Source organism: Girardinichthys multiradiatus, chromosome 3 (genome assembly GCF_021462225.1).
Source record: "Girardinichthys multiradiatus isolate DD_20200921_A chromosome 3, DD_fGirMul_XY1, whole genome shotgun sequence".
Classification (NCBI taxonomy): Eukaryota; Metazoa; Chordata; class Actinopteri; order Cyprinodontiformes; family Goodeidae; genus Girardinichthys; species Girardinichthys multiradiatus.
Window position 1 is genome coordinate 35446746 of NC_061796.1, and position 15494 is coordinate 35462239.

General features: G+C 38.6%; 1 protein-coding gene across 1 annotated transcript in view; it reads left to right on the top strand.

The window, feature by feature from the left end:
* The first annotated feature begins 1312 nt into the window (after positions 1 to 1312).
* Positions 1313 to 15494, top strand: part of myom3 (myomesin 3) — an 84046-nt gene continuing 69864 nt past the window's right edge. Inside the window, exons 1-3 of the mRNA XM_047360859.1 lie at positions 1313 to 1467; positions 3877 to 4005; positions 8613 to 8717. Of these exons, the coding sequence (XP_047216815.1) occupies positions 3899 to 4005; positions 8613 to 8717 (212 nt within the window). The 5' untranslated portion in view covers positions 1313 to 1467; positions 3877 to 3898. The remainder of the gene's footprint in view (positions 1468 to 3876; positions 4006 to 8612; positions 8718 to 15494) is intronic.

Below are 15494 nucleotides of genomic sequence, written 5' to 3' on the forward strand. Positions count from 1 at the left end.
GCAGTTTCTCTCTCTAGAAAATTATTCCAAATGAGGCCAGAATATGAGGAGTCTTCCAAAGGCGTCTCTCAGCTGTTTTGTCTCAGTTATTCTTAGTCACGCTCATACTGACTAATGATGAAAATAAAGGGCGCAGCAACCCGAGCTTGTATTGTTTGCTGATATTAAAAGCCACCTGTGGCAACTAAAAGCTTAAAAATAACATCTGAGGCCTTGAATGATTCCCTCTCGACTTGCATCGCTGGTGTGTGTTTGGTTCTAGTCAATCAAATTAACGATGTCCACTTTAATGCATGCTAAGAAAAGAAGCAAAATAATCTTGCAACCATGACAAACAATTACAAACTGATGGCATTAAATTATTGGTAGATATATAAAAAGGTAAAACAAACCATCAATAACAGGCCAAAAACTTATACAATCAGAGATTGAAATATGAGAAATAGTAAGCTTACAAAAATCAAAACAAATTCCCAAGGGCAATAAAATTAAAGTTACTTAAATCTTATAATTTATTATATGATATATAGACACACATCCCTGGCCTCTGTATTTTAAATTTATATTTTTGACATATAGGACATGAATGCTTTACACTTAAGATCAAACATTCTAATAAAAAGGGTAGCAGCAATCTTTCACCATTACAATATTGCACACACAGCAATGACAATTCTTTCACTGAAGTTCATAACATTCCAACAGGTTAGATATTTTAGACCAAAACAAAATGAAGTCTTAAGAGCCACAACATTATTGTCATACTTTCAAGACCGGAGCAGTGTTTTTTAAAAAGAAAACACATGCTTGATTGTTCAGTTGTTTGTTCCTTTTGTTTTTTATATTCCTTCCTTTCCTCATTTTCTCCATTTTCTCTTTTGTTGTAAGGCTGAATCCTGTTCTGATGTCAAATTTTTCACAATCACACCCAGATGGGGTAGTGCTGAGAGGGTTGAAAATATCTAGTTCTTTCATTGTCAGTTGGAGGTATGGCCAGTCCAGTTCTTTTCAGCAGCTCTTCTTGTATTGTACAGGTGCAGTTGTGTCATTGCTGCTTGTCCAGAGACATATCTCTAAATCAATATGGCTGAAAGTAATCTCTGAATGTGCCTGCAGTGGTGACTTTGTAAGTCCTTTTAGAAACAAGTGCAGCCAGGGTTGAGGGCATTTATGGGTAGGGGAGGTTGTTAGTCTATATTTACCAACTTAAGAATGAAAGAGCATTGTGTGGTGCACATACTTGGCACTGGAGGACCCTTTGTGTTTAGGGTCACCCTCATCGCTTCAGTAACAGACATAGGAGACAGAGGAACAGACGGTGTCTCGCTTCTCTATATTACCACTCACCAAGACTGAACATCTTTAAGGTGAGAGGAAGACAGGCAGCCAGAAAAGGAACTGGGATATATTTGTCCTACAGATTACTGACAGCCAAAAGACCTCATCTGCTTTGCTTTTGAAGAAAGGGTAAGTGGGGTCTAGTTACTTTGACCTTTTCTAGATATACTACAAACAGTATTCAAGAGGGTTTTACCTGGCATCAATAAAGACAGGATATTGATGCACTACCGTGCACATAAACATTAGGACTATAAATTGCATTCCTCTCCAACACATCTGCAAAGTGCTGTTAATTAGACACTCTTTCGATTGTCAGGGAGGCTTATTTTCTCTTGTTCCTCTTGAGTGTAGTTTTTAGCTTCTCCAGCTTGTTGAACATCTTAATGGTCTAATCTTTTCTTGGCCTCAGTGAATGTAGCTTTTAATTACTCTCTAGGGATGACGTAAAGCAAGTTCTCATTTTGTTCAGACATTGCTTACCTTAGCAAACAGAACAGATAATTCATCTGAATACACTCCTCTTCTAAACAGTGTTAAATATGAGTTTGGGGATCACTTCACTCAGACTGCTTTGCTTCTGCCCCTTCCCTTCAGGCACTCAGTATCCAGACATACTAGAGACTGATCAATTTTAATGGCCCACAGGTCAGCCTGCCATTAATAATGCTTAAACAAAGCTTTGCCTTTGTACACCACTGCTCGGGTCAAAAAAAATCCCATAACAACAAGGGAATCAACTGACCCGCCAGTGTATTAGCCTGTTATATAACGCCACACTGTTTTCCACAGTGTAATCGAAGAAGATGAGAAGAATCAACACATTATGCTGCAAACACAGGTGTGCTCCTTTGGGAATGGTTGAATGAAGCCATCACTCAGGCGCGACCTGATTCTGTTTGTTGGGCGCATTCTGCGTTCACTTCCCTAGAGCAGCCCTATGATTAATGACAGACAGGGTGTGTGCACCAGCATGCCAAGCCTCGACTAATGGATTATTAGGGGCTCAGCAGTCTGCAAAAGGGTGATTCATTTAACATGGGACTATAACACACCTTTTTGAGTAACCAAAACTTTAATCACAAGTTGAAAGAGACTTCACTGTATTTTATTTTTGTTTTCAAATTTGAATGTATAGCATTTAAACCATTCACTAAATAGTTAACCAGTCCAACAGAGCAAGGGAAGAGAAAGACATAACCGAGGACCGATTTAGCCTGAATATCATTTACCAATGATACCCATATGGTTGCACCCACGCCCAACTCCAACCCTCGGCATTTTCTTCAATCAGCCTTTAAATTATTCCATAATGAAGGGGATACTCCTTTAAGAAGCCAATACAGCATCAGGTGTCAGTTACTCTTTGTAAATAAACAGACGCAAAGTCAATTTGTCAATATACCAAATATAAAGACCTAATATTTTTCGTTTTAAATTGAGAATTATAACACTTTGTTTGCTATATTCTAAGCTTGTTGAGAAGAACTGACAATAATATTAAAAAGGTTAATACATTGAATCTAGATGATTTTGTTGAAAGTGCAGATCAGCAGTTTTGCCATTTTACACCCATCTTTTTTGGATGCAAACTGGAGTGGTTATCTTCAACATTTTTGTGCATCAAACTGTACCATCAGGGAGGATGTTTCAAATAAGTGTATGAGCTTTGAGGACATCTACCAGCAGGAGGTCAGGTGAATTTAGTTTGATCAAGGCTGGCTAAATTGGTCATTAGAATAAAAATGAATAAAAAAATAAGCTTATACAAAAAGTCTTCAGAAAATGAGCAATTGAAGTGAGAATGTGAAATTTAGGATTTTTTACAATTCTCCCCAAGTTCTGGAAATTCAGAAATAAAAACTTTGTAGACATTAACCACATGGGTATAAAATGGAAGCAGATAAGCACAAAATGGCAGTGCTTGGAAAAAGTGGTGAAGCTGCAAACTAGCTAGCAGCTCAAATCCAACTGTGGTTGATATCAATTAAGAATTGAAACATTGTTTTTAGTAGTAATAACAATAATTGTTTTCATACTGGATGGGTCTCAAGAGACACCTTAATGCAATATTAACTCCAACCTGAAATAACACTGCTTCAAAAGTGAGAACTGTCATTAATACTGGTAAGATCTTTTGTTAAGGGATTAAAACATTCAGTTGAAAACTGTTTTAGTGCTTTGTGCATTCACAGTTGGACGCTGAACACTCGAATTTCGTCTTTCCACAGAATGCTTCGTCAACACATTATTAGACCAAAATTTAATCATCATTCCAAAAATTAGCCTTTATAAGATTTCCTTAAGGATTTACATTGCCAGTGCAGTGGTTGAACAACCTGTGCTAATATGCTGGCAAAAATTGCACTTTATTCTTCAACTACTAATTTTGCCTGGTTACCTCAAACACACCGAGTCATTTGAACATAACCCTGACTTACTCCTAATACACTAAGTCCCCCAGTTATGACTACTGTGCATTTGGTGTGAGATTCTCATTGACTGTTTTCCACCTGGCTCCCCTCCACCCACTCACAGGTGCCATTTGGGGTAGTTTACCATGGAAACCAAGATGGTGACGCAGCAAGAGCAAGAGGAGCAGGCGTCCCGGATGTCTCACAGCATGCAGCTTACCTCCCAGATAAAGAAGAGGACCTTCACTTCCAGGTGCAAATCCTTCATAAAGATGCGTTGCAGTAATTCATCCGCTTTAGGAGGCATTAGCTTCCTTTTGTGGCGAGTGTGATGAGATGGCTCTACTTGGTCTTAGAGTTAGGAAAGAATCTGTATGGTTACATTTAAACTTTTAGTTTCAATTTCTGAGAAACAAATGTCAGAGTCACAAATCTTCAGAGTGCGACGAAAAGTAAAATGTTAACATCTGTAACAATTGATAATTGTAGGACTGGATAACAGGGATTACAAACTGATGCTAAAAATGCTAATTAACATAGGTTTTCAGTTAGTACTCTGTATAACTGTAAAAAAAGCAAAAATAAGAAACCCATGACAGGAACAATGGGAAGTATTAACACAAAACATTCTTGCAGTGTTTATACCCCAGTTCTTCACCCGTTTGTTGTTTACAATAATCTGTTTCCTCTGTGTCACTATATGCATGTAAAATCCGACTGTGCAGGGATTTATTATGCTTTACTTTTTTCATCATAAATCTTTCCACCTCAGCCACCTACATAAACATCTCAGCAGCACTCCCTGTATCGCCTTTTAAGATGGTATTCATCATCGTCACACTGACTCACTGTACAGTAGGCTTATCTACACATTCTCTAGCTAAAGACAAGACAAATGTCACAGCAAACACCAGTGAACCCAAAGGATCGTACTGAGATTCATCAGAAATCCCTCTCAAACTGCTATATAAGCCACTCAAGTCAATTTTGCTTCATTTTCACAGCCTCCTCTGCTGCAAATGATTAAATTAGGGTAACCTGTGGGCCTATAATCTCCACTTGCAGAATAAAAGCACTGGACCCACTTTTCTACTCAATCAAGCTTAGTTAAGCTTGAGCTTGGAGGACATGTCTCTCTTTGTGTAAAAAGGAATCATGAGAGAAAGCAGGTGCTTTGTAATAACATCCTCACTTTGCGCACACAGATTTATCTTCACCTTCGGTTGAAAAAAAAATTGGCTTGTGACAAGACAAAAAAGAAAATCATTTAAAAAAGAACACAGACCAATTTTTTGATCCATAGTTTCAAGTACTTTATCCCATCCCCCCACTGTGTGCAAAGCTTTACAGGTTGTTCTGTAATAGAGGTTGACATGTACCCAACAAAGAGGGCAGATCATCCCATTTTTCCTCTTTTTATTTCCTCCTGTTAATGTTTTGAGGAACGCTCTTCTTGTTTATCAACACACGACATCACTTCCCCCAATCTTCTGCACACAGTATAAGTCACACACTGGCTTTACTGGGTGCACCTGTGTGTTTATACACTGTGGCCTGTGGGTTTGCCTCTTTGTGTATCCAACTGTGGCTGTAGTCAAGCAATACCACCTAGCCCCAGGTTCTGCAATGCACTCGGGCGGGAATCTAAACAAAGCGTAAAAGAAAAATAAGACAGGAAAAGCAGAAGTTGTTCTCAGAATACCATGAAATGGGGAAATTTCTGGGCTGGCAAACAAGAGAAAACAAGAAGTCATGTTAATTTGCATTGCAATTTGTGAGATGGCTTGTGGAAAGTAATGCCTGAGGGTAGATATTAGTAGCAACGGTGATTGGGGGTTGTGCCACACACACACCTGAGTAAATAAACAGCTCTTGCACATAAACTGAGTTTGTATTTCTGCGCAGGTGGATTTTACTGTACTTTGTGTCAACGTTAACCTAATACTTTAAACATAGAGGTAAGACAACATAAAAAAAAAAAGCATACAAACTTAATTCTAAGCTGTAATTACTCCTTTTAAAAGAGCGGAACTCATCTGCAAAACAGAGGAGAGGATTTAATGTTTGCTCCTCCACTTCCAAACATGTCTTTCAACCTCATTGCCATAAGAGGCAATGTCACCAATAAATGCACGTACATGCCTCCTGTCAATAAAGATGCCCAGAGAAAAGGTCAGCTAGGTTTATGGCAGCGGAGAACATTTATTTCCTCTTATGAGTCTGTTGTACAGTCATAAGTGTCTATGCAAGTGTGACAAGTGTGTATCTGCATGGCTGGACGTGCTTTGGATTCCTAAAGAGACAGTCTATTGAAGGAAACAACAACTGGTCATGTTTTTCATTAAAAATCCCTTCCATGCACATGTCCAGTGCCTGCTATTTTTCCTTGTTTCATCATGTTGAGTTAATGTTCCGTCTCATCAACTGGAGCACACATACAAGCACAATTAAACATTGATAAAAATGCACTGTAGTAGCTAAAGGTTCCTAATGATTAGATGCAAAAACGCCACAAAAACATAATCGCTGTACTGTAAATAAAGCATTAACTAGATCCAAAACCCTTTGGCTTATAACCCACATTGTTAGTATATGCATGACCTCACAACTGTAACCAATGTTCTTCCCGATTACATAAGCTCCCAGAAGACAATAGCATGTGTGTTAGTACAGCAGTGAGAAAAAGGGGAACATTGTCAGAACTAAGGCACCTGATTATGGTTATGACATTTCTCACACGAGTAAAAATGGGTCACATTGTGTGCTGCACAGTTTGAGTTGCTATTGTTTTTTTTGTTTGTTTTTTTCTTTACAGAACACATGTGATGCATTAAGTGAATTGATCCTGTGGAACAAACATTCACTGGTCACCTTATTAGGTACACCCTGCTCCTATCAAGTTGGACCCCCTTCCGCTTTTAGAACTGCCTTCTGAATAGATACAATCAGTGTCAGAAACATTCTTTATGACTTTTGGTTCATGTTCACTGATACCATCACATCAATGTAGATTTTTCAGTTACACAGGTGAGATGGAGGGGATTGGAGTACATGAAAACCCATTGAAGAAACCAGTTTGAGAATATTTTAACTTTGTGACATGGTGCATTATCCAGCTGGGAGTAGCCATCAAAAGATGGGTACCTACTGTAGTCATAAAAGAGACGGACAGACAGGGCTCAGCAAAAAACACTGCTAGGCTGTGACCCTAAATGTGCCAAGAAATGCTCCACCACATCATAACACCACCATCATTGGCTGAACTAATGAAAATAGGCCAGATAGATCCATGATTTCATCTCTACTAACTGAACATTGCAGATAAAACTAAGACTATTCGGACCAGGCAAAATGTTTATTTTTTTTCCCCCATTTTTATATTGTTCATCTTTGCAGAACCTGTGCAAACTGTTGCCTCAGCTGTCTGTTTTTAGGAATGGCACATGCTATGGTCCATCTGCTGCTGTAGCTCACCTGTTTCATGGATTGACATGTTTAGAGTTCAGCAATGGTCTCTGCATACTATGCTTGTTATAAGTGGTTATTTGAATTTCTGTTGCTTTTCTTTAATCTCAGTCTGCCTACTCTCCTTTCCTCCCAAAGCATTTTTGTCCGTAACAGTTGCTACCTACTGGATGTAATCTCTTTTTGTGATCACACTGTGTAAACTCAAGTGCTTTGAAATTCCAGTAATTCAGACCCGCCTGAAGTGAAGATTTTAATTTAAACTAGCCCTTTAATCATACCTTGTTCTGTACTTTGTGTCACTTGATTTGCAAAAACCTCAAAACCCTCATCATGAGCTATTGGAAAGGTTTTAGTCCAATCTTTAATACCTGACCAATCAGTCCTGGCCTATTAATTGTTTTTGTAGACAAACATGAATTATGTTGCCTTTTCAGAGTAGCAACAATAAATAAAAATATTTAGGGATTTTAATAATAGAAGTTTGTGTGAACACAGAAATCAGTATAAAGTTTAGTTTTTTTGCTTAGTTTCATTTACGAAACCTGTCGATCTTTAAGCAAGCACAAAATTGAACAGTTTCCAAGAAAGGATTAATAAAGTTTGCATCTGTCTTTGGCAGTAGGTTTTTTTTTTAATCTTTAATTAGTCAGAACCTATAGCTAAGAACTGCAATCTTTTTTTTTTTTTTTTTTTTTAAATAGTACCTGGCTATATAAAATGCAGCTTAATTTAAATCCAATTCCAATATAGTATTTGTAGAGTATTTTAAAACTAACAAGAGATAAACTCCTTACAAAACAAATTAGTCCACATTTAGGGCTGATCCCTGTGAAGTACCAGATCATCCATAATAATTTCATTTCAAAGATGCTTTATTTTTCATGGCTGTAAAACTCCACACTGCTTCTGATGTTCAGCTTGTATCACTATTCACGTTGCTAAGTCCTAAGAACAGTTAGAAGGCAAAATGTTTGATAAAAATCAGCTTCTTTACTGAGAATAATTGACCATTTGATATAGTGCTTAGTAACATAAGGGCTCATGTAGATTATATTTGTTAATATTAGATATTAGTAGAGGTTACTGTGAGGTACAATCGGTTCTACTGTTCAAACAGAATAATGGAGTCAATGCTGCTTTCTAGTGGTACATGAGAATAATGGTTTTACAAAGTAAGACTGGATAATATGCTATAATCGATGACAAAATGCATACTATTTTTAACCCATAATCCAGATATTGTAACCCTTAATCTCATAATTAGCAGTTAAAGATTGCCAATTATCACTTATCTTTTATTTGTGTCATTTGATATGTAAAATGTGTTAATCCAAGTTTTTTTGTTTTGTTGTTTTTTGTTTTTTTTTATCTCACATGCTGTGGATTCCTTAGTGATGAGGACGTCTCCTGCTCTGATTTGCATCCCATCATTCCTGCAGACCTGATGTCTGTCAAAGAGATCCTGAACATGAAGAATTCATCCTGCCACAGAACTTGGTGAGACAGAATACCAGCCATGTTATTATACAGTTGTTTTTGTTGACCGTCCAGCCTAGAGTGACAGCACAGCTATAAGATCACTTACTGTTGTCTGCATCTACAGTAGCTTTTCTCAATTACTTTTACAACACCTGGGCTGCAGGTCCCCTCAGGTATTCACTTGTAACATTTCACTTTTTGTCACGTACTAGAAGAGACATTATGCTCTCATATACATTTTTCCAAGGGCCAATTAAAATGTTTTGGGTTACAAAAAATCTGCCCATGTCCTGTACAGGATATGAATTTAGTACTTTGTCAGGGCCCCTTTAGTGTTAATTACTGCATCAGTGTTGCATGCCAAAGAGTCTGTGGCTCTGGTGAGGGGTCAATCAAGCCCAGAAACCTTTAATAGCTGCCTCCAGCCCATCTGCATTATTGGCATTGGTATCTCTAATCTTCATTTTGACAATAAAGTCACTGTGTGGTTTATGTCAAGTAAGTGTACTGGCCAGCCAGGCTTAGTGACCCCATGGACCATAATCTAGATAAAGTAACTTTTGGCAGTGTTGGGCTAATGTCAAGTCCAGCTGGAAAATTTAAACCGCACATCCATAAAGCAACAGTGAGGGCGGGGGGTGTTCTTTAAGATGTTCTGCAGAATAATTGTGCCAACTATAGACTTGATAAAACACAGTAGACAAACACCAGTAGCTAACATGGCTCATAATAATCACTGAATGTGGGAACTTCCCACAGGACCTCAAGACACTTTCAGGAGTTTAGGAGTGACTTAACACAAGGAAGGTAACAGTTGTAGCCAATGTCCTGGATAAGTCAGCATCTGTTCGCTCTTCAAGCACCGACTACAGCTGTAGTCCATGCCTTGTGAACTTTGCTCAAACTCTTGAATGGGATTTGCTTTATAATTCTCCTAAGGCTGTGGTAGTGACATTCTTCCACAACACTTTTTTCTTCCACATACATTTTCATTTCCGTACACTGGGGTGACAGTGGGGACAGTGGTAGGGGTTCGTCCTTTAACTGGTGGGTTGCTGATTGGGACCCCCACTCTGTCCATCTTCATTGTTACATCCTTGGGCAAGACACTTCACCTGCCTTGCCTGCTGATGGTGGTCAGAGGGCTTGGTGGCACCGATTGTATGGCAGCTTCACTTCTGTCAGCCTGCCAGCTTCTGCAGAAGTGGCCTTTTTGTTACGAGCCTATGAGTTTCTTGTAATTTCATGTCACAAATTACTGATATAATTTAGCTTTCTAGTATATTTACTTTTTAAGGGGTTACATATATAAATACAAATAGATATCCTTTAAAATATAGCATTTAAATACATTTGTGATCCAAGTTAATATTTTCAGTAAAATGTTTGCAGTAGGTCTGATGGTTATTAGGTCTATCATAAGATATTATAAATGTGTAGTCAACCTAACATGCTTCTAACTTCTAAATTCTAACATCTTTTGAGCATGCAATGTGGAGGCCTATATCTGCAAAAATGTCTTGACCCCACATGAAATGTCAAAACTCAAGCTGCAGCTCATCCTTAAGATATTTTTCAGTTTCGTGATTGAGGAATCATTTTGCGGTTATAAATTGCCAAAAAAAAAGAAAACTGAAACTCTTTCTCTCATACCGAATTCAAGACTGTGAGCAAGCCCCTCTCCCTTTTCGTTTGAGGACTTCCTTCCTAGATGATGTGTGCCTGTCATACTGTTCATCCCATCAATCAAATCTCACCATCAAATGCTCCATCTCCCCACTTACTAGAAGAAAAAAAGAGAGGGTCAAGTTCCCCTTGCGCTTTGCCCTCCAAGTGAGTACCTAACCCCTCTTCCCCATCTCATTCATTCATGTCTATAAGGCCAGCTGGCGCCCTTCAGTAGCTGTTCTACAGGATATCACACCACCAATAAGCCATAATCACTCAACTGAGTCATGCAGCAGAAACTTTGTCTCTTTATCTTAATACAGAGAAAGAGGAGAAGGAAGCATCTGCAAGAGGGTACAGAATTATATTTGACAGTCATCATAGCACTAATGATAATCTGGATAATCAAATACAAAGACATTCTTCCAAAGAAAAGCAAAAACAACCACTTTCTAAGTTTTACTTGGTATAAAGAATTTAAAGACTGTTTATAACTCTGACTAAAAATATTAAGTTATTAATTATTTAGGCAAAGTCATCATACAAGATGCTAAAAGAGTTTGAAAAGGGGCAAAGTGTAGTGGCTGACAGCGTGGTGCACAGAGAACAACTTGCTTCTCAACATCTCCAAGGCCAAACTGACTACAGGAGGAAGAAAACAGACATTCCACCACTGACAGTTGGCAGGGACAGTGTGGAAAGGTCAGCTGACTTCCACTTGCCAGGAGTCTACATCAAGGAAAACCTGACCTGGAGTGTGAACACCTCTGAGGTGCTGAAAAAGGCCCATCAGAAACTGCAACTCCTGAGGATGCTTAGGGGAAAAAAAAAAAAAAAAATCACACAGACTGCTGATGTCCTTTCATCTGTGGCCTACTGAGAGCATAATGACCTAATGCACATGTGTTTGGTTCAGCAGCTGTACAGTGGCTCAGAGGAAGGCTTTCCTGAGGGTCATTAACACGGCCCAAAAGATCGTTGGCTTCCCTCTCCCAACACTTGAAGGTCTTCACAGTTCCCTGTCTCCAAAAAGCCCATATCATCATAAAGGAAACTTCTCAATAAGCTCATGTGGTTTGAATTGCTACCTTTATGCAGACACTACACATCAATTAAAGCAAGGACAAAAGGAGTTTCTGTCCAACAGAAATGGCTAAACTCAACACAGAGATTGAAAAAGAACAACTTGGACAAGCTGCTACTACAGGCCTATAGCAAACCTCCCTTTCATCAGTAAGATTATTGAAAAAGCTGTGTTTCAGCAGTTAAACAACTTCCTAACAACGACCAACTGCTTTGATATCTTCCAGTCAGGTTTCCTGCTCACCACAGTACAGAGACTGCTCTTGTCAAGTTGTTCAATGGCATCCGTATAAATGCAGACTGTGGAAGAACCACAGTGTTGGTATTATTGGACCTTAGTGTAGCATTCGACACTGTTGATCACTCCATTTTATTAGAGCGCTCGGGAAACTGGGTCGGCCTTTCTGGTACAGCACTCAACTGGTTTAAATCCTACTTGAAGGACAGGGACTTTTTTGTGTCAGTAGGTAACTTTACATCAGAGATCCCAAAAATCACGTGGCGTTCTCCAAGGGTCCATCTTAGGGCCCCTTCTATTCAATATGTACATGCTCCCCCTAACTCAGATTTTAATAAACAACAATGTAAGTTATCATAACTATGCAGACGACACACAGCTATACGTTAGCAGGTGACTATGAACCCATTCAAGCGCTGGGTAAATGCTTAGAAGAAATCAATGCATGGATGGGCCAAACCTTTCTTCAATTGAATCAAAACTGAAATACGTAATAATTATTGGACCAAAGGAAGAGCGGTTAAAAGTTAGCACACAGCTTCAGTTAATACAGCGAGAAACCACCAGTCTGGCTCGAAACCTGAGTGTAGTGATGGACTCAGACCTGAACCTTTAGGAGGCACATAAAGACAGCAACAAGGTCGGCCTTCTATCACCTAAAGAACATCTCCAGGATTAAAAGGACTAATGTCTCAGCAGGACCTTGAAAAACTAATTCATGCGTTCATCTTTAGCAGAATTGATTACTGCAACAGTGTCTTCACAGGTCTGCTTAAAAAGTCGATCAGACAGCTGCAGTTGATCCAGAACGCTGCTGCCCACGTCCTCACTAGAACTAAGAAAGTGGAGCACATCACCCTGGTTCTAAAGTCCCTACACTGGCTCCCTGTAGCTCAGAGAATAGACTTTAAAATACTTCTGTTAGTCTATAAATCACTGAATGGCTTAGCACCAAAATACATTACAGACCTGTTGTCAGTGTATCAACCAGCCAGACCTCTCAGGTCTTCTGGCTCAAATCTACTCTGCACACCCAAAACCAGAACTAAACATGGAGAAGCAGCTTTTAGTTCTTATGCTCCACTAGTCTGGAATAAACTCTCAGAAAACTGTATAAGCACCAAAACCCTAAGTTGCTTTAAATCAAGATTAAAAACTTATTTGTTTAGAGTGGTCTTTGACTGTGCCATCTAAGCATTGTTAGTTACGTTTTCAGTCCAATTTTCCGTTTCTTATCCATCATTCTATTCCCTTTATTTTATTTAAAATTTTTTTAAATTACCTCTGATTTTCTGTATCATTGTAATGTTTTTCCTTATGTACCGCGCCTTGAGTGCCTTGTTGCTGAAAAGCGTTATACAAAAAAAAAAAAAAAAAACTTGACAAGCACTATGGCAAGAAAGCTCAAAGCAAAGCTTTGAGTGGGCTTTTGCCAGCAGTTTTTGGGCCCTGTCCTTTACAAACTCCTCACTTATTGTGCTCAATGAGTATGGGTAGCTATGTTAAACAAACACAGGCACCGTTGAATCTTATTTTGTATTATGATGCATTGTAACCATGGCTGTTGCCAGCTAGTGATCATCATGGGTGTTTCAGAGCTTTTTGGTCCCCTTAATCTGAAAGGAAATCCTTTTCAAAGCGACTAAAATCCAACCATTATTTTCCTAAAATTAGAATTGGGCACTCAAAGCATAGAGTCAGGAAAGATTACAGATTCTTTCAGTCACAGTTCTATAATTGATGATCCAAGTTATAGTTATGAAGTGTACTGTATATCTGAGTTTCTCGATCCAGATAAGGAAAACATTTCTAAATTCAGGGACTCATTAGGTTTGATGACATGTACCATACTGTATTAGGGACTCTTGTGGAAGATTTGTTTTCACAACCCAAACAATTAAAAAGGTGAACTGAAAGATTCACAGCACAATTAAAGAACGGTAATATCATGCTGGTGACCAGATGTAATTTCCTACCAGAACATGGAGTCTTTAATGTATTAGTGAATAGGAATCAAGGAGCACTTTGTTAATAGCATGTACTGTAGAGTTATCCTTTACTCTGAGTGTCTCATGATCATGTTGCCAGACCAGGATTACTGCTCAGCTGTACAGGAAGAGGGTGTCATATCTAAATATAAGCCCCGACTAGAGAGGTTTAGGTCACAGAGAACAGAAGCTAGGGAATTGCTGCCTCTGGTGACTTGATTTGCTTTATCAAAATCCCTCTCTAGCTGTAAGGGCACCTTGTCCTGTCTGGGTCACACAGCATCTGTCTTAAGATTTAATAAGATCTTTGTGTTTGGAGGCTTAACAGCAGCAGCATCCACTACAGCCAGAACACTTGTGTCAAAATGTATGTGACCTCTCTAGTTTGTTAACTTCATCAACAGCGTAAATTGTAAGTGACATTTCTTTTTTTCCCTGTTTGCTTGTTCATCACATGTTTTAAATCAAATACGTTTCAATATCAGACAAAGACAACCCACGCAGAAAATAAAAAGATGCAGCGTGACCTGTAGGAACAACAAACCATATATAGACCCTGTCTAACAACATGAGGTATGCAAAAAAAACTGAAAAAGGAACACATCATGCCTTGACAAAAAGAAGTTCAAGAACAGATGAGGAAAAAAGAAATTTCTCTGGCTTTGGGAATCCAGTAAACCGCATAGAGAGTCATCAAATGGAGCAAGCTACCTGTGTCATTTCTCTATTATTTTTGTATAAATGTGGGTTATGCATTTCTCATTTTAATTTTACTCTGAATTATCTTTTTTTTTGGCAATAGAGGGCTTTATTTTTGATAGTAGGCAGACAGGAAGGAGGGTCAAAGAGGGGGAGACATACGGCAAACGTCTCGTGTTGAAATGTGCCATTTCTATGCTATAATTGTTTCTCCACAATTTTGTCTACATGTTTTAGGACGAGACATAACTAGCAGCAGCCGATTTTAATTTTCCATTCAGAGCAACTATTAAGCCATGAACTTCCACATACCCACATCTGTGTTTTACCCCTCAAGGCTTACCATCTTTGAGCCAAAATCTATTGAAGCCACTGGCACACACTAAATTAGCCAGTAGGATCACAAGTTAAAGCTGTGTTTTTGAGCAACTGCAAGTGCACATGAATCTAAGCAAGTGTATTTATTTGCATACTCATTCAACAGTTTATGCATTTTAAAGAATAGCTACAACCAATTGGGGGTCCATTATTTCTACTCTACTGGCCATCAAGTCAGAGAAATCTTTGTCTGAATACTGAAGTTTCAGTCTCAAGTGCTGCTGCAATGTATGTGTTTGTGAAGTATGTTCTCAAATAATTAAACTCCGGGGACTGTCCAATCAAAAGATCGTTCAGAAAACATACCCCTATGTTGATGAGAAACAGCTATGAAAATGTCTACAAAATGCAGGAAAAATCCAAGACTATCTTTTTTGTTTGTTTTTTAAACCGTGTCCTGTCCTGCAGAGTAGAGCTCAGAATTGTTGTCTGAGTGCCAAGAAAAAGCCCAACAGATTTACTTTCACAAGTGGGGCATTAGAGCTAACGATTTAAAGCTCTGCATGATATTTATGAAAAGGAAACTATTAGAAACTGCTTTGGGATTATTTCAGTTGTTATGGACACAGAGACAAAAATGAAAAGGAAAAAAAAAGAAGCATGAAAGAGAGAAAGGGGGGCAAAAGGGAAAAGGGGTAGAGAAGGAGAATAGAATGGAGGAAAGAAAGAAGGATGAAGATAACACTCTGATTGCTTCTACGCCTACAGTAACATTCATATTACCAGCTTTTTTACCGAAAA